This window comes from Schistocerca cancellata, chromosome 2, assembly GCF_023864275.1.
Source record: "Schistocerca cancellata isolate TAMUIC-IGC-003103 chromosome 2, iqSchCanc2.1, whole genome shotgun sequence".
NCBI classification, from domain to species: domain Eukaryota; kingdom Metazoa; phylum Arthropoda; class Insecta; order Orthoptera; family Acrididae; genus Schistocerca; species Schistocerca cancellata.
Window position 1 is genome coordinate 602,180,431 of NC_064627.1, and position 23,082 is coordinate 602,203,512.

General features: G+C 41.1%; 1 protein-coding gene across 2 annotated transcripts in view; it reads left to right on the forward strand.

The window, feature by feature from the left end:
- Positions 1-23,082, forward strand: part of LOC126162253 (40-kDa huntingtin-associated protein) — a 92,507-nt gene that overhangs the window by 51,574 nt on the left and 17,851 nt on the right. For both annotated transcript variants that reach the window (XM_049918644.1, XM_049918643.1), the window contains exon 4: positions 9,779-10,040. In XM_049918644.1, coding sequence (XP_049774601.1) covers positions 9,779-10,040 — 262 coding nt within the window. The remainder of the gene's footprint in view (positions 1-9,778; positions 10,041-23,082) is intronic.

Sequence of the window (23,082 nt, forward strand, 5' to 3'; positions counted from 1 at the left end):
CCTGAAACTCTCTACAACCTCTGGTTCTTTCAGTTTATCCAGGTCCCATCTCCTTAAATTCCCACCTTTTTGCAGTTTCTTCAGTTTCAATCTGCAGTTCATAACCAATAGATTGTGGTCAGAATCTACATCTGCCCCAGGAAATGTCTTACAATTTAAAACCTGGTTCCTAAATCTCTGTCTTACCATTATATAATCTCTCTGAAACCTGTCAGTATCTCCAGGCTTCTTCCATGTATACAGCCTCCTTTCATGATTCTTGAACCAAGTGTTAGCTATGATTAAGTTATGCTCTGTGCAAAATTCTACAAGGCGGCTTCCTCTTTCATTCCTTCCCCCCAATCCATATTCACCTACTATGTTTCCTTCTCTCCCTTTTCCTACTGACGAATTCCAGTCACCCATGACTATTAAATTTTCGTCTCCCTTCACTACCTGAATAATTTCTTTTATCTCGTCATACATTTCATCTATTTCTTCATCATCTGCAGAGGTAGTTGGCATATAAACTTGTACTACTGTAGTAGGCATGGGCTTTGTGTCTATCTTGGCCACAATAATGCGTTCACTATGCTGTTTGTAGTAGCTAACCCGCACTCCTATTTTTTTATTCATTATTAAACCTACTCCTGCATTACCCCTATTTGATTTTGTATTTATAACCCTGTAATCACCTGACCAAAAGTCTTGTTCCTCCTGCCACCGAACTTCACTAATTCCCACTATATCTAACTTTAATCTATCCATCTCCCTTTTTAAATTTTCTAACCTACCTGCCCGATTAAGTGATCTGACATTCCACGCTCCGATCCGTAGAACGCCAGTTTCAACCATATAGAACAAAAATTCTTTTCTGCCAACCAGCACATGTCAAACAAAATAATATACTACAGAAGATATGTTGATGATACAATACTGCTTTTTGATGGTACAAGCAATGAAATAGATACATTAGCAGCAGATCTTAGCAAAATGCACAAAAATATTAAATTCACAGTTGAACATGAAACTAATAAAAGCATTAACTTTCTTGACCTGAAAATTTGCGATAGTAACAATGAACATCAATTCAGTATTTACAGAAAACCTACCACCACAGATGTCAGTATTAGCAACTCATCTTGCCACCCCCGCCAACAAAAAATGGCATATTTCAGAACGATGCTACACCGAATTAAAAAAGTACCAATGAGTGACACAGACCAACAAAATGAAATCAATATAATTAAAACAGTTGCTCATAATAATGAATATAAACCCACAATAATAGAAAAACTCCACAACAAAATGCAGACAAAACCCACAGATCCACTTCACAGCAGTCACTTCAAGCCAAACCAGTGCGCCACTGAAGCCAAACCTAAATATGCTACTCTCCCATACATAGGCCCACTTTCATACCAAATAGCAAACTTATTTAAAAAGAAGAAAAATATCAGAATCAGCTTTTCCACAAATAATAAATTACAACAAAAAGTAATCCATGATGTATACACCTCCAAGAGTCCCTACCGTAAATCAGGAATATACAAACTCAAATGTGATACATGCCCAAAATTCTACATTGGACAGACAGGCAGAAGTTTTGAAATTAGATACAAGGAACATATTGACGCTCTAAGACTTGGTAACTTGAACAAATCAGCATTTGCAGCCCATATTGCTGAAGAAAACCATTCAGTGGGAAGCATTGAGGACAACTTAAAGATTTTGCATCTAACAGAAAAAGGAGCCACTATGAATATATTAGAAGAATTAGAAATACACACACACAAAAACAGCACCCCAGACTATATTCTTAATCAACAAACAGAGTTGGCTAACACCCCTTTCCTGAAAAATTTCCAAAAATTACTTTCCAGCCTCCAAAGCAAATAATATTAATACACCTATCTGCAGATCAAGTAGAAAATTTATATGTTACTATAATTCTCATGCTGCCAAATGTAATAAAATAATATACTATTTTACCTATACAGTTCTACATATATATAAAAAACTTTATAATTAAATTAGCAATAACAGATATATATTTTAAAAAAAAATAATTTCAATCTCTCTGTACTAATGTAATAGACATTACAGTTTTGTAAAAGAATTTATGATCCAGTTTTGTAAAAGAATAAATGATCCTTTCCAAACATAGGACATCATTGTCAAATGTTACGATATATCATAGCATCTGTGACACCCATATGTGTGTAAACTCTTTGTATGTACCAAAACATGTGGTGCGTGGTTGGAATGATCTCAGCGACAAATCTAAAGTGTACAGTGAGAACTATTACGTGTGCAACAACGAGGATGCAGTGGAAATGCATTTACATCGATTGGATGAACGTTATGGAAACAATCACTCGAAACCGACGTTTCACGTAAGTCACATACAACGAAAATCTGCAACGCAACCATCTGTGTGTGGCGTGTTTGTAATTATGTTTTATTTATATTTTAGGACAATTAATCTATAAAAACACACCAAATGTCAGAAAGAAAGCGTGTAAACCGTCTGATGATCAATCGCAACAATTCGAAACCGGTAACGGTTTCCTTTGAATAAAGGAACTCAAAGTAAATTTGTGGCTGGTTGCTGTCATTACACCATCAACTAAAATTTCTAAATTTTATATGTGAATAAGTGTTATTTTCCTGTGCATTTTCCAGATTGTCAAAGTTAGTGTGATATCTATAGATGTATACATTTTGCAGTGTATCAGAAACCAATAAAATATTATTTGACTGTAATGCATAAAATGTAGCCTTCCTTATGTGGTCCAATTAGTCTTTCTAAAACTGCTCATAAGCTGCTTTAATTGAGAGAAGTACGCAACATTTCAGCAAAGCTTCTTGTTCTCAAGATCTTTAATTGATTTTGTATCCCTTCTACTGGGTGTTGATACGCTATGTCATCTCTGTTATACACATTTTCAGCTGTTTTGTAACTAACCATTAATTTCTTCACTATGGCATACTCAGTAGTTGGAGTATCTGGAAATGACTTTTTTTTTTTTTTTTTTTTTTTTTTTTTTTTTTTTTTTTTTTTTTTTTTTAGTCTTCTCAATGCTTTTTCTAAAGTTTGTAGAGATTTGTATGGAACTAAATAAGGTTCTGATGACACTACACTGGCTTGAGTGATTAGTCTTTTTTTGTACTATTTCTTCCTGATTCTTTCTTCTTCTCATTTCCTTTCTTTTAAATTTAATTCTGCCACCTTACCTCTCCCTTGTAGCACCAACTTTTAGAAAAAATGAAAACTCTTAGGTTAAAGTTGTCTACAGCCCTGGGCAGGCATACTGGCGGGTGGCTGTTAGTGTGCTGTTTCCAAACCATGAGTCACAAGCATTTGACAGTCACATGCAGCTCTGTTACTCGTTGTAATAGTTTCTGCTTTGGTCAAAGTCAGTCTAATTGCATATCTGTGGTGAAATGTTGACTTTTGGCTATGTCAGTCATACCATTCTGTAAGCAGTGTACGAATGCATTATTTTAATTTGAAAACTTTCTCATTGAATTTGTTATTAGCAAAGAAGTAATAAATTAAAGGCCATGCCTGATGTAGCAGCTTTACTACACAGACAATGAAAATGTAATAAGTGATAAATTTTTATCCTTTCAACAATATTATGAAAAGGAAGGTTGCTACTCGCCATCTAGCGGAGGTGCTGAGTCGCAGATAGGCACAACAAAAAGACTGTTACAAGTAAAGCTTTCGGCCATAAAGGCCTTCGTCAAAACACACGCACACGCATACGCACGCGCGCGCGCGCACACACACACACACACACACACACACACACACACACACACACACACACCTACACACCTACACACCTGCAGTATTGGGCAACTGAAACCATACTCACTGTCTATTATCCTTTCATTGTTGTGTGGGGGGTGCGATTGATAAAAAAGTGTCATCGAGTAAGTGAGAGAAAAGTATCATCGATTGATTTTTAACCCCATGTGTCCTTTTTCTATCCTTGTATTTTTTTCTATCTTTGTATTTTTTTCTGTCCTTGTATTTTTGTTTCTGAAGATATCCTTGTGAGGTGTGATGCATAGCCACTGGTTTTCATTATTATTTATAATTTATTTTGATCAGCTTGATTAAAAGCTTTTCAAAACCTATAAAAGCGGTGTAGGCTTAAAGATAAAATTCTCTTTGTTTATCTATAGTCATTTTATTGTAAATGTATTGTGACTACATGAATGTCCTTTCCTAATCCTCTGTGGTCTTCTTGGAGAAGTACCTCAGTTAGTACTCTATTTTATTGTTCATGATTTTTTAGTAGATCTTGTATGCCACATTCAACAGAGTAATGTGTAGTTTCCACTTTTGCTTCTATTGTGCTTTTCGAATAGGGAGATAACTTCTGCTGTTTCTTTGATGTTGGAATTGCCCTTTTGCTAGGACACATTTATAAGATATAGGAATCTGAGATGAACAGAGTTTCCTGCACATCTGATTAACTCTGCATTTATTCCATCTATTCCTGCAACTTCCCTAATTTTAAAGTTTTTTCACACATTTTTAATGCCTCCATTGTTTTATTGTCAGTATTACGAAATTTGTTTTCCTCATTGACACGCACATCTTCCCAACATCATCCTGTTTGCACCATAACTCGTGGTAGTGTCTAACCCATTCAACCTCTTCAGTTATATTCAGTTTTCTGTATCTTTTTTCTGATTGGTTTATATGTCTCATTACCGTGTATGTTAGACTTTGTTTTTCATGTACATCCTGTTTGATACAGGAAATGAATTGGTCCCAAGATTTTTGATGGTGCTGTCATACAAGTTGTCAAGCATAATTCGTTTTACTTTTGTTGACAGTGATTTTCAGCTTCACGTGTGTTCTTTAGGAGCTCTTCATATGACTTCTGTGTTTCTTATACAGATGCTTGTAATTCTTCAGTCCATATTCTTAGTTTAATTTGATTTTGTACTTTCTATCTTTCTCCCACTGCTTCTTTAGCTGCATTTTCTGTATTTGTTCTGTGCCACTCTTCATCAGTATCACTGCTAAGTGTCACTTTTTCTAGGTGTCAATCAATTTTGATATAGTGTCCAACAAGAGTGGAAATTCCTGGATGGAATACTGTGAAGTAAGGGAAAGGCAACCAATCACCTATAGCTGACTAATATGGTGCATAGTAATTCTCAAAAAAATACAGTATTCTCACTACCTTTCAAACTCTTGTTGTTTCTCTAGCAAAAGTACACACATTCACAAACACAACCACACAGACACCTGAACGCTCCCACCCACAGTCATGGCAAGCTGACTGTTGTTTATCAGTTATTGAAGGCAGTTGCCTGGGTAAATGGAGGTGAGGAGGGGTTGGGGAAGGATGCATGAGATGAAGGGGGCATAGCAGGATGATGTGACTGGTATGAGGCAGGTCTTTCAACAGATGAGTCAGGGGTGCAATGGAGCACCACTTTAGGAGGGGTGGGAAGTATCTTTGGTAGGATGTCCCTCATTCCAGGGCATGATGATAGGTGGACTGCAAACAAATCTTCGGCGCCATTTCCCTTCACACCCACCAATCCTCCTACCACCCTCAAGAACCAGCCAAAAAGAGGGGTCCCATTCATCAGCCAGTACCACCCAGACTGGAACAGCTGAACCACATCTTTTGTCAGGACTTTAATTACCTATTATCATGCCCTGAAATGAGGGACATCCTACTGGAGATACTTCCCACCCCTCTTAAAGTAGTGCTCCATCACTTACACAACCTCCACAACATGCTAGTCCATCCCTGTGCCACTGACACTGCCAGTTCCAACCCCTTGCCACAAGGATCATATAATTGTGGAAAACCCAGGTGCAAAACCTATGTAATCCACCCACCCAGCATTTCCTATTCCAATCCTGTCAAAGGTTTATCCTACCCCATCTGGAGCTGAGGTACCTCTGAGAGCAGCCATGTCATTTCCAGCTGGGCTGCAATAATTGCACAGCTTTTTATATTTGTATGGCTACCAACCAGCTGTCCACCAGGACGAATGGCCACCACCGAACTGTGGTCAAGAGCAAAGTAGACCACCCTGTGGCACAACGACAGCTGACCATAACATATTTGATTTTAATGGCTGCTTCACTACCTGAGCCATCTGGTTCCTTTCTTCCACTACCAGCTTTTCGGAACTGCGCAGATCGGAGTTCATTTACAACTTATTTTCCGCTCCCATAATTATCCCGGCCTGAATCTACAGTAACTACTGTCCCCGCACCCTCCGCCCAATAGTTTCCACCCTGTTCATCCTGAATGAGATTTTCACTCTGCAGCGGAGTGTGCGCTGATATGAAACTTCCTGGCAGATTAAAACTGTGTGCCCGACCGAGACTCGAACTCGGGACCTTTGCCTTTCGCAGGCAAGTGCTCTACCATCTGAGCTACCGAAGCACGACTCACACCCGGTACTCACAGCTTTACATCTGCCAGTATCTCGTCTCCTACCTTCCAAACTTTACAGAAGCTCTCCTGCGAACCTGCAGAACTAGCACTCCTGAAAGAAAGGATATTGCGGAGACATGGCTTAGCCACAGCCTGGGGGAGGTTTCCAGAATGAGATTTTCACTCTGCAGCGGAGTGTGCGCTGATATGAAACTTCCTGGCAGATTAAAACTGTGTGCCCGACCGAGACTCGAACTCGGGACCTTTGCCTTTCACGGGCAAGTGCTCTACCATCGGAGCTATCGAAGCACGACTCACGCCCGGTACTCGCAGCTTTACATCTGCCAGTATCTCGTCTCCTACCTTCCAAACTTTACAGAAGCTCTCCTGCGAACCTGCAGAACTAGCACTCCTGAAAGAAAGGATATTGCGGAGACATGGCTTAGCCACAGCCTGGGGGAGGTTTCCAGAATGAGATTTTCACTCTGCAGCGGAGTGTGCGCTGATATGAAACTTCCTGGCAGATTAAAACTGTGTGCCCGACCGAGACTCGAACTCGGGACCTTTGCCTTTCGCGGGCAAGTGCTCTACCATCTGAGCTACCGAAGCACGACTCACGCCCGGTACTCACAGCTTTACATCTGCCAGTATCTCGTCTCCTACCTTCCAAACTTTACAGAAGCTCTCCTGCGAACCTGCAGAACTAGCACTCCTGAAAGAAAGTATATTGCGGAGACATGGCTTAGCCACAGCCTGGGGGAGGTTTCCAGAATGAGATTTTCACTCTGCAGCGGAGTGTGCGCTGATATGAAACTTCCTGGCAGATTAAAACTGTGTGCCCGACCGAGACTCGAACTCGGGACCTTTGCCGAGTTCGAGTCTCAGTCGGGCACACAGTTTTAATCTGCCAGGATGTTTCTATTCATCCTGTCATCACCTCCCCATTCTCATCTCCCACACTATGTGTTTGCCACCCGCTACCAACAATTTCGCTTGTCTTTCCCTGTCCTCTCCTTTTTCCCCATCACCCTGACCCACAATCTCCTGATGCTGCGTCTGTTGCCTGTTTTGTCCCTGCACTCTCCAACAGACAATGTTTGTCTCTCACCCAATATCTGATTTATTGATGTGCTCTTCTAAATTGTCTACACTGTTTGGTCAGTTAATGTGAAGGGCTTTCTGCTAGATGTGCTCGATACATTTTTTTCATCCGTTTTTCTTAAATGTGTGCCGGCCGGTGTGGCCGTGCGGTTATAGGCGCTTCAGTCTGGAACCGCGTGACCGCTACGGTCGCAGGTTCGAATCCTGCCTCTGGCATGGATGTGTGTGATGTCCTTAGGTTAGTTAGGTTTAAGTAGTTCTAAGTTCTGGGGGACTGATGACCACAGATGTTAAGTCTCATAGTGCTCAGAGCCATTTTCTTAAATGTGTTGTTATTTTCATGGGCCTTTCAGATTTGAGGATGCATGTACTGGTTTGAACAACATGGTACGTGATCACTAACGCAGGAAAAGTTTAGATGATTGAGAAGTGCTAAGTGGCACAGGATACGATTTCATATTGATGATCTTTGAAATTTACATTTTCCTCGAGGTACAGGACATTTCAACTTGTGCTGGTGAAAGTTCCACTGGATGACTCAGCTTCAGTGTTTGGATTGCCTGTAATATACATTATCTGTGCAAGACAATTTTTGAACATATCTACTAGAAAAAGTCTCTGTGGTGCTGCTGGCTCTAATAAATTGAAGTCATCTGAAAGAGAAGAAGACTGAACAACATGAAATTTTGAACAGAGATACATTATGAAACAAGAATTTAGATCTCCATTTCCAGAGAAAACAAAAAAGAAAATTGGACCGAAGTGGTTAGATGTTCAGGAACAACATCACCCCCATTGAACAAAAAATTATTGGAAAAACTAGTTCGTAAATCAGAAGTAGTAATGTACGTGGTTCATAGGAGACCCAGTTGACATATTCTAAGAATCAGATTGGTATAATTTCTCATGGTGGCACCTGTAATATGGATTAGTTTTTTGGCTGTCTTCTTTTAGTGTCAGGGAAGGTTCATTCAGTTGTTGTTGCATAATCTGTTGTTGTTCCTTGATGATGGAATGCATAAACAATGTTTTTGTCTCATTCTGTTTTAAACTGTTCAGAAAGATAAAAGGCGTGCTAAACATGATAAAACACAGTCTCATTCTTCCTGAAAATTGTAACATTTCTCTTGGGAGTATGGAAGGTGATATATTGACCAGTCCAAATGTATACTGTCAGAATGTTGTGCAGAACACTTATGCAGGATTAAATATCAAAATTTGTATGCATCAGTTTCTTAAAATTCTCTCATGCACATCAAGCATAGAATTTTGTTTGATAAGACAATAACCTTGTCCGATGAAGTGACGAACTAAGAGTTTCTCATCAAAGCTATTAAGATCATCTTGTGTTACCAAATACCACCATAGTGTCAGCCATGGCAATCAGTTCATGGTGGTGGCGGTGGCGCTGGCAGTGGCGGCTGTGGTTGTGCTGCTCCTGCTGCTGCTGCTGCTGCTGCTGATGATGATGATGATGGAAGAAGCTATCAAAAGTTTGACGGACCAGCACAGAATCAGTTAACAAATCATCTTCTAACAATGTTTGTGGAAGAAGTTGTTGAAAGCTTGAGATATTGTATGGCAAGAAAGCAGAAGGAATTCTATCCAAGACTGTACTCATGGAAAAACTACATTCTATTAGTAGTATTTTCTGTTTACAAACTACTAATAACTTGTATAAACTAAAAAGAACATCAGTGAAAGCAAGATGTACAAGTAAGGTAACATTATTCTGAATCCAAAAGTAACTTGAACACCACAGTGTTCCTATTGGAGATGATATAACCTCGTATTCCTCTAATGCTGGAACTGATTTTCCCAACCAGTTGTAGAGGGATCTACAGTTTAACATGAATTTTGAACTGAGATATAACTTAGGATTTTCCATATTAAGAAATGGTAGACAGAGATGAAAGAAGTAAAATGTGACAGAGGGAAAAAATCCTAGGAGCAACTGGGGATTGAAAACTGAGCTTCTACATTTTGTGGTCAGGCAGTTATACTTTAAGAATTAACTTAAAGGTCTGTTTTGACAGGACTGACCACACATGCATTCCATACTAGGAAAGAACCATACATAAAAAAGTCACTTATTTCATGTGTGTTGTCATCCAGATATGAGAGAGAGAAGGGGAGAGAGAGAGAGAGAGAGAGAGAGAGAGAGAGAGAGAGAGAGAGAGAGAGAGAGAGAGAAATTTGTGGCAAAATTAGTCATATGACCTCCAGTCTTTTAACTGCAGTGTATTTATTGTACATGGTATGTGTTTCAGGCTGCTGCAAGCTGCTATGGACATGCTGCAAATAGGTGGCAGCAGCACCATGCAGCTGAGCAGCCCCCTATTCCAGGTGCAGCAGTGCTTCCTTGCCCACTTTCCACAGGATTAGCTGTTGAACTTGGTTTAGCACTGAAAAATGACTTGCGACGTGTGGCAGAAGCTGCTACACAGTTCAAATTAGCTGCACAACAAACTACAAGTCCACTTGACAGACTAAGCTGCCTAGGGCATCTTGCATCCTGCCGAATTGAATTAGGTATGTAAGTAACCTAATTTTATTAGACCAATAAACTGCCACCAGTTGCTGTCATTACTAAGTTACAGTGGTTAGTTTTCTTTCCGGAATGATCCTATAATTTTTTATCAAATAAATTGAAAGTGAATTTAAGGGAACTGAAGTTTGAATATTTCATGTCTCCACACAATCTGCATGAAAAATAATCAAATGCTTACTATCAAATGAAACAAAGCCTGACGAGTAAATGTTATATTTTGCTGTTCAAGTATTATACATTCTAGCTCAGTCACTTATGGGATGCTATAGGTACTTAATAAACAGTACATTTCACCTAAAGGTGGGACTCTGTATTGGTTTGTAGAACAACAAGATAAATTACTACTATCACATAGTATACTATTAGCATCCCTCGGGTTATTTTACGTAATGCGCTTTTGACAACCACAAACACGCTGATTCTCTGGCCATGACAGGTAGTGATGTATTGTCTGCTGGAGTGTGTGCTTTCTCTAGTGTTTGTCATTCACAATGTTACAACTGGAGAAGTATGGCTTGACCTGTGAGCCGAGGTTGCTACACTACTCACCCACAAAGAAAATAGTAGAAAAAATTAACTAACTTCAGCTAAGAAATGTCAGTTGTATTGAAACGAAACTGCAGTTTTCATCTGTAATGTGTTTCTATCGTGGTTGAATACTGGTGAGCCAGCTGGTGTTGTGGGATGGCTGCTGCATCTGCGTGGGAAGCAGCTGAACGGTTTCCAGGCGGGTGGCTCTGCTCTGTGTGATGTTGTGGTGCACATTGTTGCGGTTTGGTAGGTGTTCTGTGTCCAGTGGTTGCTACTGCATTTTAGTATTATTATATTAGTATTGTTATAGCAGTCTTTAAGAAACAGTGTAGGCACTCCACAATGCTGTTTGCATCTGTGTGATGTGGTGATGTTTTAAGTCATATAAATAAAATGGAGAATATACTTTATACTCAAAATTTTGCAGAAAGTTCTCATGTCACTTTAATAAAGCAAGTCAAAAAAATGTACTTCACCTGAGAATGTTCTCAGTGTTCAGAAAAGGTTGGGGGAAGTTGCTCAAAACAAAGAAAATACTCCGAATTCTTATGAATAAAACTAATGGAGCTTCTCACAAGCAGAGAACATCTTCGTTGTTGTTGTTGGTTTTTTGCTCTGTAGCATATTTCAAGCTGAGTAAGTTCTGTTGAGGTAGAGTTTTACTTAATTTTTAGTAGCAGTATTAGAATATTTGTTGTTTGGAATGAAGAAAAGATATACCTAGCCCAAAGAAATACTGGAGAGAGAAACTGTAGAAGTTTATATGGGTTTAACAATAAAAATGTTATATTCCTGGTGAACTCCCTTCCTGAAAATCATGAAAGAAGAGTGGGCGACCTTTCAAATGAAGTGAAAACTAAAACATGTTTTTTGCTATTTAGCAGACCCAAGTTTTCAGACTGATGTATGAGAAGACTTAGGTAGCCTATTCACCAAACAACAGTGTCACTGACATTGCCAGATGTTCATCGTCATGTTTTATCACAGCATAAATCTTATATTTTGTTGGTTTAGCATTAAGTAGGTGGATCAGAATAATTAATAACTGGTCTATTACAAATCTAGTGATCTATTTCTTGTAACGAATTGCACAGACAGGTGCTTACATAACTGATGCATGAGCAGATTGTTATGCATCATATTTAACCAAAATTATCTTGTGTTAGAAAACTTGACCAGAGTTCCGGTTTTTAGTAGATGAAAATATCCTGCAATCTTAAGATTTCATTTGCTTAAAGTGTTCACCTAACTTCAGTAACAAAAAAGTTTCCCGCATGTTGAAAATTCGGTAACATTGCAAGAAAATGCATTTTCGTAAACTTTTTGTCTTAATAATTTGTTGCCACACATAAAAGTAAAATCTTCCAGAACACAATGACGCCAGTTCCGTATTTGTACACTGAATAGTTTGCCTGTTTGAGCAAGCTAAATGAAATGTAATATTATGTGTGTGTTCTGTGCTGGACACGGTAAACGACACACAACAACAACAACCTTCTCCAGGAGGAGGTCAGGAAGTGAGAAGGAACTCCCTCATCAGAGAATATGCTTTGAACTTATTGTTCATACAAAATTGAGAACTTATTCAGAGAAAGTTCTTTTGCTCTGAGGATCTTCTCTGGAGAATGTTCTCCTTTTTTTATTCATGTGGCAGTTCTGTATACTGAGCTGCACAAAGTGCTGCATTACTAGTGCCCTCCTAGTGTGGATTCTCTGATGTCTGAGTGTGTGTAGAGAATTGAAAACCTGTTGTAAAAGGGCATGCACACACAGCTGCTGTCAGTCTGCTGACTTGTTGCAGTATGCCAGATATTTTGTACTGCTGCCAGTTTGGCAAAATGCACTGTGTGGAAATGCTTTCCATTCTAGACAAAATGTTGACAGTGAGTATTTTATAAACGATTCACATGCTGAATGTTTTCTTTTAAATTGTGAAACAAAATTTAGTTGATTGATTGGCACTGGGGATAGTTGTTTCAAGGCTGCAAATACTTGAAAGTCAGTGGCTAATGGTCATGATCTGTATATATAGTGACGGTGTGTTTTTCCAACTTGATGATAAGTATCTAACTGCTTAATAGGCTACTAAAAGTTCCATGTGAAATGGTGACCAAGAGCACTGTTTCTGTGGTTCTCTTGGAGAAGAAACCCAAGGCTGCCAAGGCCTATTTACATTCTGTTTTAACATGGCACTGACAGCACAGGATGATGTGTCTGAGAAAGTCTGTAGTGGGGCATTGGCGATTGGATGTGCACGGAGGTAGCTTGCATGAGACTTGCCTGGCAGGCTTCAAATGCTGCCTGTAGTTTTCCAGTCCAAGTGAATGCATGAAACAATGGACTTGGGGCCGACAAAGGCACGTGAAGTGGCACCTGGCTTCCTGCAACTTAACCTTAGATACCGTCACACTTCGCGCATCATTTTTGGGGACTGATAAGATGTAATAAATTTGATGTGCCCAGCTGGTGGATATCTACCAGTCACAGAAACTCAAAATCCCAGGGTCTTCACTTCGTTAGTACCAATGAAACATTTAACCAGATATTTGATCTTATAGTCATCAGAGCTTCAGAAAATTGTGTAGATGAATTCCATGTTGTTAGGAGAGTGCCAATGTTGGCAACACATCGACTATGTATCCAGAGCAGAAATCTAGTTTTTAAAGAACATCAATAAAGCACAGAAAGGTCTGTGGTGTGTTCCATAGACCACAGAACATGTCCAAAACTTCAAATGGTCCAGAGAGCATAGTTATTGTAGTTATTGCAGGTTTATAAGTGACCTCTGTTGTCACAGAATTTTGGTTGTAGGCTTTTACAATGTCCAACTTCGAGAAAATGGTGTGCCTCATCAGTTGGTTCCTGAAATCCCTGATGTGGTGCACAGGATGCCAGTTAGCAATTGTCTGAACACTGAGTCCTCTGTAGTCATCATTATGATGTCAGCCACCCCCTTTTTTTTTGGTGTGAGAATAAAGGTATAAGCCCAGTTGCTATCTGATGGTTGTGCCTTGTCTGCCTGGATCATTTCTTCAAAGTCTGCTTTTGTAATCTACCGATTGTCTGGGGCCAACATTCTGGGTCATGAGAAAATAGCAGTAGTAGTAGTAGTAGTAGTTCTGATGTGGTGTACTGTTGAATGGCAGGGCGATTATGGTGCTCTGGCAGGTTGCTTGACTGATCAGGACTTGTTTAGCAGGTGTGCCAGCGGTGGTGGCTCGACAAGGAAGTCTATTGATGGATCACCACACCGTTTGTGCTGGCGTGCAACTTTCAGTGATGTGACACAGTCCAAAATGGGAGCATTCTTCTCAGCCAGGATGAGGTCAAAGAAGCACAGGAAATCTAGCAGGCAACATTTGAGACTATAAATTGCCCACTGAATGATCTTCATAAACTGATATTCAAATTTAAAATCACATGTCTGTATGAAGTTATGAATGGACCATTTGCAGGTGCTTGGAAAACACACCCAGTCTGATTTGGTCTTCACCATAAACTGTATCTTAGAGGTCCTGTATGTTACCACTAAACATTGTGGTAATTGCTTAGTTTGGTCCTGCTGGCAGATTTGCAGGCTAGGCATGGGTGGCTACCATTCGTGTTTTCCACCCAGGAGTGCAGTGATTTGCACCTGTGGGCTCTATCACTGAAACAGTTTCCGTCTGGTGAGGGCAAGGAGTGCATGCTATATCATACAAGTGATGGCATGCATTATCATCATTTGTCCACCTTGATGTCTGTGGCCTGCCATGTCAACTCCTCAAGATGAGAGGTAATGTTGGTCATCTTGTCTCTGGTGGGAATTGTAGCAAACACCTGTGGAGCAGTCACACTGGAAATGTTTCCCACTGTCTCTGCCAGCTTGCTCAAGTTTGCCTCTTGCATTACTGAGAGTAGGGCATGATGCATCTCTGGCAAGCGAGACATCTGCACTTATCTTAGGAGTGGCTTCAGGACATTTGGTCCAGCCAAGATTTGGAGGTGTTGTTGGAACTGTGATCAGTTTCGTCCAGATGCAACAATTTCCGAAGGATTGCATGTTAAAGAGGGAGAGCTGCTGAATGAGCTCGCTTTTTAGTTACTAATACTTTCCAGAAGGAGGCAGGTTTGTGATAACATCGTTAACCTTGCTAGTGAAGTGGCTCTCCAGTAGTGCCAGCACCTGTGCGTATTTGGTGGAGTCTTGCATCATCCTGTTAGTGGTGGTACGGCTTTTGATGTGTGTGCACCAAAGTTACAGACAACACATTCAGAGGGCTCGTGCTTTACATCCCATGCATTTCACTTGCACTCCTAGAATAGCCCCAAGAGGTGACTCCTGGGTAAGGCTCATCGGACTTGCAGCTGCAGGCACGTGCAGGCAGGATGTCACTAGGAGCACATGTAGAACTGGTGTTAGCTGCTGGCTGTTGGGTGGGAGCCAGCAGGCAATGCCAAAGTGCCCAGATATACCCTTTGCTGGCTGCATGACTATAGAAACTCTTGTAGTAGTGCTGTAGGTGGTCCCTCTGCTTCCAACCATATTGCTCCTAGTGTCACTATTGCAGTGCTGCCGTCTCTTCCATGTTCTGCTGCTGCCGATCACACAGTGGCAGCAGCTGCTGCCATATCATTCTGTTTGTCCTTGTTGCTGTTGTAACTATTGTAGCTATTTCATAATAGTTTTGTTGGTATCACCACTTTGTAGGTATTTAATAAATGGCATACTGCACCTAAAGATGACATTTTCTTGGTCCGTAGAACAACAAGATAAATAACTACTATCACCTGGTGTACTATCAGTGTCCCACTGGTTATTTTACCTATTGCTTGACCAATGACCAATACACACTCCCATCTTCACACCATGGCAGGTAGCAATGCACTAGCAGCTGAAGAACATGATCATTCTGGCATTGGTTGTTTGCAACATAGTCACCATAGGTGTAGAGTGATCTGTGAGCTGAGTTCAGTACAAAGCTTTTCCAGGTTGTCAGTTGTCTTGTTGTATCATTATTTTCTTTTCATGGTCTGAAGTTTCATCTCTTCCAAAAGCTTTTAAGTTATAAAGAGAGAGAATGAAATACTGTCTCTAAATCTAAATGCTGAGGGCCATGTCATTTTCATAATTAGTGGATGAAAGTATTGCTCTGAGAGAACCAGCATTCGTCACTACCCATAGCTATTCACAAAAATGTTAGAAGTGATCTGATTTCATACTTTTCACTATCAGCTGCTAATCTGTGTTCTACTTATTGAATGCTATTCATATCGCTACTAAGTACAATTCTGTGGTGTTGACACTTGTAATCAGATTTGCTTCCCACTTCCACACTTGTCAGGTAAGAGTAATGTAACCGTCAAACAATTCCATGTATGTCATATGAAGTCATTTTTCCTGCATCTGGCTATATTTGTATTTGAAGCTAACACTTTGTTTCATGTGTAATTAGCTAATTTTGCCCCATTGAGCATTATCAACCATCATCACCTCCTGACACACGCACACACACATACACACACACACACACACACACACACACACACACACAATTTTAAAAAAAAGTATAGGTTTTTATTTACCATGTGATCTACACAGGAGTCTGCAGTACTCGTATAAGGGGCATTCAAAAAGGAACGAGCCGGAGGCATATTTACAGAAACTAGTACCTGTATGTTAGAAGTATTGACCCTGTCTGTTGAGACACTTGTCCCACTGTGACACAAGGCGGTGAATGGCTGTCTCATAAAATTCCCTGGGCTGCGATGTTAACCAGTTCCGGGCATACAGCTGGATGCCGTCGTCTGAGGTGAATCGTTTGCCCCTCAGAGCTTTCTTAAGGGGACCAAATATAGCGTAATCACAGGGAGAGAGGTCCGGACTGTATGGAGGGTGGCCAAGAACCTCCCGTTTGAATTTCTGCAGGAGTTCCATGACTGTGTTGGCCATATGAGGCTTTGCATTGTTGTGAAGCAGAATGACCCCATGGTGAGATTGCCTGGTTGTTTCGATCACTTGGCAAAGGGTGGTCAAGGTTTGTGAGTAACGCTGGTCATTAACTGTTGTCCCGTGCTGCAGGAAGTGAATCAGAAGGGGAGCGCTTTGGTCAAAGAAGAATGTCAGCATAACGATTCACCTTCGACTACGACATACAGCTGTATGTGCGGAGCTGGTTAACATCGTAGCCCTGGGAATTTTATGAGACAGCCATTCATCACCTTGTGTCACAGTGGGACAAGTGTCTCAACAGCCAGGGTCAATACTTCTAACATACAGGTTCTGGTTTCTGTAATTATGCCTCCGGCTCATTTCTTTTTGAACGACCCTTATATATCAAAATGTAACGGCTTCCAGTATTAGAATCAAATGGTGTAATGTCATACCTTCACAGATATCAAGCTCTAACTGAAGACAGGTAAGTGTAACACATACGTAAATACAGTCATGGTACCAGCACAAATAGTATATTATAACAGAATAAGCAGTGTTTGCCTTGACTTACTAACAATTACAGGAAGATGTCCCAGTGCAGGAAAAATGACTTTGTACTGGAAATTCAGTGAGGCAGAGGACCCCGGCATTAAAAAGCCTTGATTTCTGTGTGTTCTGACCCTGATAGGCACTACTGTGTTAAAACTTTATTTTTTACTCTGTGTGTAATAAATAATTTTTCAAGTTGTTCTCTCACATTGGAGCAGACTAGAAATGGACTTAGTGTTTTATCCTTTTGCTATTGTACTCGTACATTGTAGTATCATTTTTCTGCAAAATTACTTTTCAGAGGAACACCAAACATGCTGTTTGAAAACTATTTAAAGTCTTTGTGATGAAAAATCCCCTGCCATTTAATTATCCACTTGCTTCATCTTTAATTTAATGACCAATTATGGTGTTAAATGGTTAATATGTAACACAATTTAGTCTTGGATGGTGAAGTTAGATGATATTGATCTAATGAAGTTTTCTGTAGATTAACTAAGGCTCATTTCCAGGCATCTCTATATAGCTCAATTTCTTAGTGCATTGTATCGACTGTTGTTACTTGAAAACTGGTAATCATTTCAAATGTTCCCTGTAATTAGTGCCATAGCTGTGTAAATCAAATGAGTAGATAATAAATGTGACCATAATAATCACTGGTGTTCTCCCCCCCCCCCCATCCCCCCTGTCCTCCTCCTCCTCCTCCTCCTCCTCCTCCTTCCTCCTTACCTCCATCCTGTTGCCCTTCTCTTTCCTCCTGTGGGACAGTTCTTGTTCCCTCCCCTCATTCATTCACTGACTCTTCGTATTTCCAAGTCTTCCACCAGAACCAGGTAAGCCATTTCCAAGGCTCTGGTGGTATCTGTACATTGGTCTACACGGACATTGTTGTTTCCTGGGGAGAGTTCACAATAATTAATGCAACAACAATCATTTTCCAGTTTTCTTATTTTTTATTCAGCATCACTCACCTGGACTTCCTCCCAGGTGGATTGGAAAGCTTTTCCTTGGCTGCCATCCTGACCACTCAGTGCATGATGGCATTGATGAGTCCCTACTGAGTTTGACTGATGCCATCCTTTCAGCAGCAGTTACATGATTCCCTCTTCCTTGGGATCTCCCCGACTGAAGACTGTTCCTTGGTAGACCCCTGAAATTGATGCAGCTCTTAAAGACTGCCGTCGTGCCCTCCAGTACTATGAATGGCATCCACCTCTTCACCGCCTCCTGGCTTCAAACAGCTTTGTGCCTGGGCCTAGTATCTACTTAAAAGCCAGAAACGGATTTGTTGGGAACAATATGTTGCTGCCATAGGGATGCACACTCCCTCCTCACAGGTAAGGGCAATGATCAGGTGCATTTTGGCCACTGTCCTCCTACAGGTGTCTTGGGAATTACCCTAAATAGTGTTATCCTCATGAGCTTGGACTTAATTTCTGAGCATTTTGCTCGGCATTTTACCCAGGCTTCAATGTCAGTCCACTATCCACCTGCATTCCATCTCCTCAAATGCTGCCTGGAATGACTCCCTTTATCTTTCATTCCCTGTCACCTGGAGCCTTATAACTCCACATTTAGTGAATGGGAATTACCAGTGTTTTTGCTCTCTGCCCCAACACAGTTCCTGGTCCAGACCAAGATCACAACCAAATGCTTCACACTTATTGGTGGTTAGCCAATGTCATATACTTGCCCTTTTCAACTGTCTCTGGAGAGAGGGGGAATTCCCTTCCCAATGGCAAGAAAGTGTCATTCCAGTTTTGAAATTGAGTAAACCACCTCTTCAGATGGACAGCTATCGTCCAATCACTTTAACCAATATCCTCTGCAGGTTACTTGAATATATAGTGAGTCGAAATCTATATTGGATCCTCAAATTCCAGGATCTTTTGAATTTAATGCAGGGTGGTTTTCACTGAGACCACTCTACTGCACATAATTTAGTCCACCTGGAGTCTGCTGTCATAACGGCTTTTGGCCACCATCAGTGTCTTGTTGGAGTCTTCTTTGATACCAGTCTTCTTCTTATGATACCACATGTTGCCACCACATCTCTGTAGTCCACTATCGATTTTTTATCCAGAACTTCCTTTCATGTCACACTTTTCAGGTACAGGTTGATGCCACCCATAGCACTTCCCATATGCAGGAGAATGGGGTAACGCAGGGCTCTGTTTTGAGTGCCCCTCTCTTTTTAATGACTATCAATGGTCTGGTAGCAACTGTGGGACCTGCGGTGCCCCCCTCTTTGTATGCTGATGACTGTTGCGTTTCTTTTTGTTCATCCATAATGGGAATTACTGTTCGCAGACTGCAAGGACCAATACACTGTCACTAACGGCTTCCAATTTTCAGCTACCAAGACCTGTGTTAGGCATTTCTGTTGTCGCTGTACAGTGCATCCCCATCCCCATCTGGATCTGTACTTTGATAGCGAGCCCCTCTGTGTGGTGGAATCCATTCATTTTTTGGGACTGGGCTTCGATGCCCAGTTGACATGGCTTCCCCATCTTCGTCAGCTAAATCAGACGTATTGGTTGCATCTCAGTGCCCTTTGATGCCTCAGCAATACCAAGTGAGGTGCGGACCATTCTACTCTACTATAGCTGTACAAAGTATTGGTCTAGTCGTGTCTAGATTGTGAAAATACCACATACGGCTCGGCAATTGTAGGGTAGGGCTGGCAACTAGCGCATTTTGGACTAGTCCTGTGATCAGCCTCTAGTGGAGGCAGGATTCTCCACCATTGTGGGTTCTGCACCAACAACAGTTGATAGGTTGCATCTGTTGCTCTCTGGAGCACCTGAACTACTGTCTCCTCCATCCAGATATAGAGATCCACCTGCTGCAATGGCAGCCCAGGTCTGGGGTTACAATCACCATCTGTATTCAGTCCCTTTTTTCAGAAGTCAAAATTTTCTCTCTGCCGTCTCTTCTCTGAGCCTGTTTGGTGCATCTCCCTTCCTGATCCATCACAAGCTCCGGAAGACTCTGCTCCACTTCAGGCCCTCTCCGCCAATTCTTTTTTGTTCTCATTGTGTTTTGGGATTCAAAAGCAGTCTGTATTGATGGCTCGATTGTTACTGGTCACACTGGCTTTGCTTACATCCAAGCGGGATGTAATGAACTCTGCTCCTTGATGGGTGACTCAGTGTTTTCACTGTGGAGTTTGTAGCCATCTCTTGTGCTCATGAGCAGATCTGTTCCTGCAACAGTGAGTCTGTTCTTATTTGTAGCAACTCCTTGAGTAATTTACAAGGTCTTGACCAGTGTTTCCCTTGCCATCCCTGGTCCTGTGTACCCAGGATTCCCTTTTTGTCCTCAAACATGTCGACATTTGTTGGTCATTGTGTGGGCCCTGGGTCACATTGGGATCCCGGGAAATGAACTTGCTGACAGGCTGGCCAAATTGACTACCGCCAAGCCACCTTTTGGGATTGGCATTCTGGCACCGGACTTCTGATCGGTATTATGCCATCAAGTTCTAAGGCTTTAGAGTACATAATGGCATACTCTTGACTTCATCAAACAAATTAACGGCAATAAAGGGGACCACAAAGTAATGGAGGTCCTCCTCGTGGGCCTCTTGCAAGGACTCCATCATCGTTTGCCACCTCAACATCAGCCATTCATGGGTGACCCATGGTCATCTTATCCATCGCAAGGATCTGCCCCACTGTCATTGTGGTGCCCATTTGATGGTGATCCATATTTTGCTGGATTGTCTTAACCTAGCCACCCTGTGGCAGACTTTTAAATCTTCCTGACTCACTACCCCTTGCGTTAGCAAACGATTCCTCAGTGGCTGAGCTGGTTTTATGGTTTACTCTTGAAGGGTGCCCTGTTGCCTCCTCTGCCCTGATAAGGCAGTGGCTATGCAGACTTGGTTTGCCGCAGCCCTTCCCCTAACTGTTTCTTTGCTCCCCTTTCCTTTCTTGCATGTTCTGTCTGACTTGGTGTCTTTCCCGAGCTTGCTTTTTTTTTTTTTTTTTTCCCCCCTCCTGGCCTTGTCACAGTGTTCACTTTATATTGTTGGGTGGGGTGCCTCTGGTAAGTGGCAGAGATTATGTTCTGGTAAGTGGCAGAGATTATGTCCCCTGTCACAGTTTCTGCCTGTGGGGGCCTTCAGCTGTTCACTGGATGTGGTACCTCACCTGCCTTTTTTTCTTTCTCCTTTGGTAGATGTTGAGGTTTTCTTTCCTTGGGTTTTGTGCACTGGGCTCTTCTTTGGTGCATAGTTTTGATGCCTTACCTGTTCCAGTAGTAAAAGTTTATACGCCAACTAGCTCCGCAGATGACTAAGAGATTGATGAAATGTATGATAAGATAAAAGATATTACTCAGATAGTGAAGGGAGATGAAAATTTAATAGTCATTGGTGACTGGAATTCGATAGTAGGAAAAGGAAGAGAAGCAAATGTAGTAGGTGAATATGGAATGGGGTAAGGAATGAAAGAGGAAGCCGCCTGGTAGAATTTTGCACAGAGCATAACTTGATCATAGCTAACACTTGGTTCAAGAATCATGAAAGAATGTTGTATACATGGAAGAAGCCTGGAGATATTGACAGGTTTCAGATAGATTATATAATGGTAAGACAGAGATTTAGGAACCAGGTTTTAAATTGTAAGACATTTCCAGGGGCAGATGTGGACTCTGACCACAATTTATTGTTTATGAACTGTAGATTAAAACTGAAGAAACTGCAAAAAGGTGGGAATTTAAGGAGATGGGACCTGGATAAACTGACAGAACCAGAGGTTGTAGAGAGTTTCAGGGAGAGCATTAGGGAACGATTGACAAGAATGGGGGAAAGAAATACAGTAGAAGTAGAATGGGTAGCTTTGAGAGATGAAATAGTGAAAGCAGCAGAAAATCAGGTAGGTAAAAAGACGGGGGTAATAGAAATCCTTGGGTAACAGAAGAGATATCGAATTTAATTGATGAAAGGAGAAAATACAAAAATGCAGTAAATGAAGCAGGCAAAAAGGAATACAGATGTCTCAAAAATAAGACAACAGGAAGTGCAAAATAGCTAAGCAGGGATGGCTAGAGGACAAATGTAAGGATGTAGAGATGTATATCACTAGCGGTAAGGTAGATACTGCCTACAGGAAAATTAAAGAGACCTTTGGAGAAAAGAGAACCACTTGTATGAATATCAAGAGCACAGATGGAAACCCAGTTTTAAGCAAAGAAGGGAATGAAGAAATGTGGAAGGAGTATATATAGGGTCTATACAAGGGCGATGTATTTGAGGACAATATTATGGAAATGGAAGAAGATGTAGATGAAGATGAAATGGGAGATATGATACTATGTGAGGAGTTTGACAGAGCACTGAAAGACCTAAGTCGAAACAAGGCCCTGGGAGTAGACAACATTCCATTAGAACTACTGACAGCCTTAGGAGAGCCAGTCCTGACAAGACTCTACCCTCTGGTGAGCAAAATGTATGAGACAGGCAAAATACCTTCAGACTTCAAGAAGAATATAATCATTCCAATTCCAAAGAAAGCAGGTGTTGACAGATGTGAAAATTACCGAACTATCAGTTTAATAAGTCACAGCTGCAAAATACTAATGCAAATTCTTTGCAGACGAATAGAAAAACTGGTAGAAGCTGACTTCGGGGAAGATCAGTTTGGATTCTGTAGAAATGTTGGAACACGTGAGGCAATACTGACCCTACGATTTACCATAGAAGCTAGATTAAGAAAAGGCAAACCTACATTTCTACATTTGTAGTCTTAGAGAAATATTCCAACAGTGTTGACTGGAATACTCTCTTTCAAATTCTGAAGGTGGCAGGGGTAAAATACAGGGAGCGAAAGGCTATTTACAATTTGTACAGAAAGCAGATGGCAGTTACATGATTCGAGAGGCATGAAAGGGAAGCAGTGGTTGGGAAGGGAGTGACACTGGGCTGTAGCCTCTCCCCGATGTTGTTCAATCTGTATATTGAGCAAGCAGTAAAGGAAACGAAAGAAAAATTCGGAGTAGGTATTAAAATCCATGGAGAAGAAATA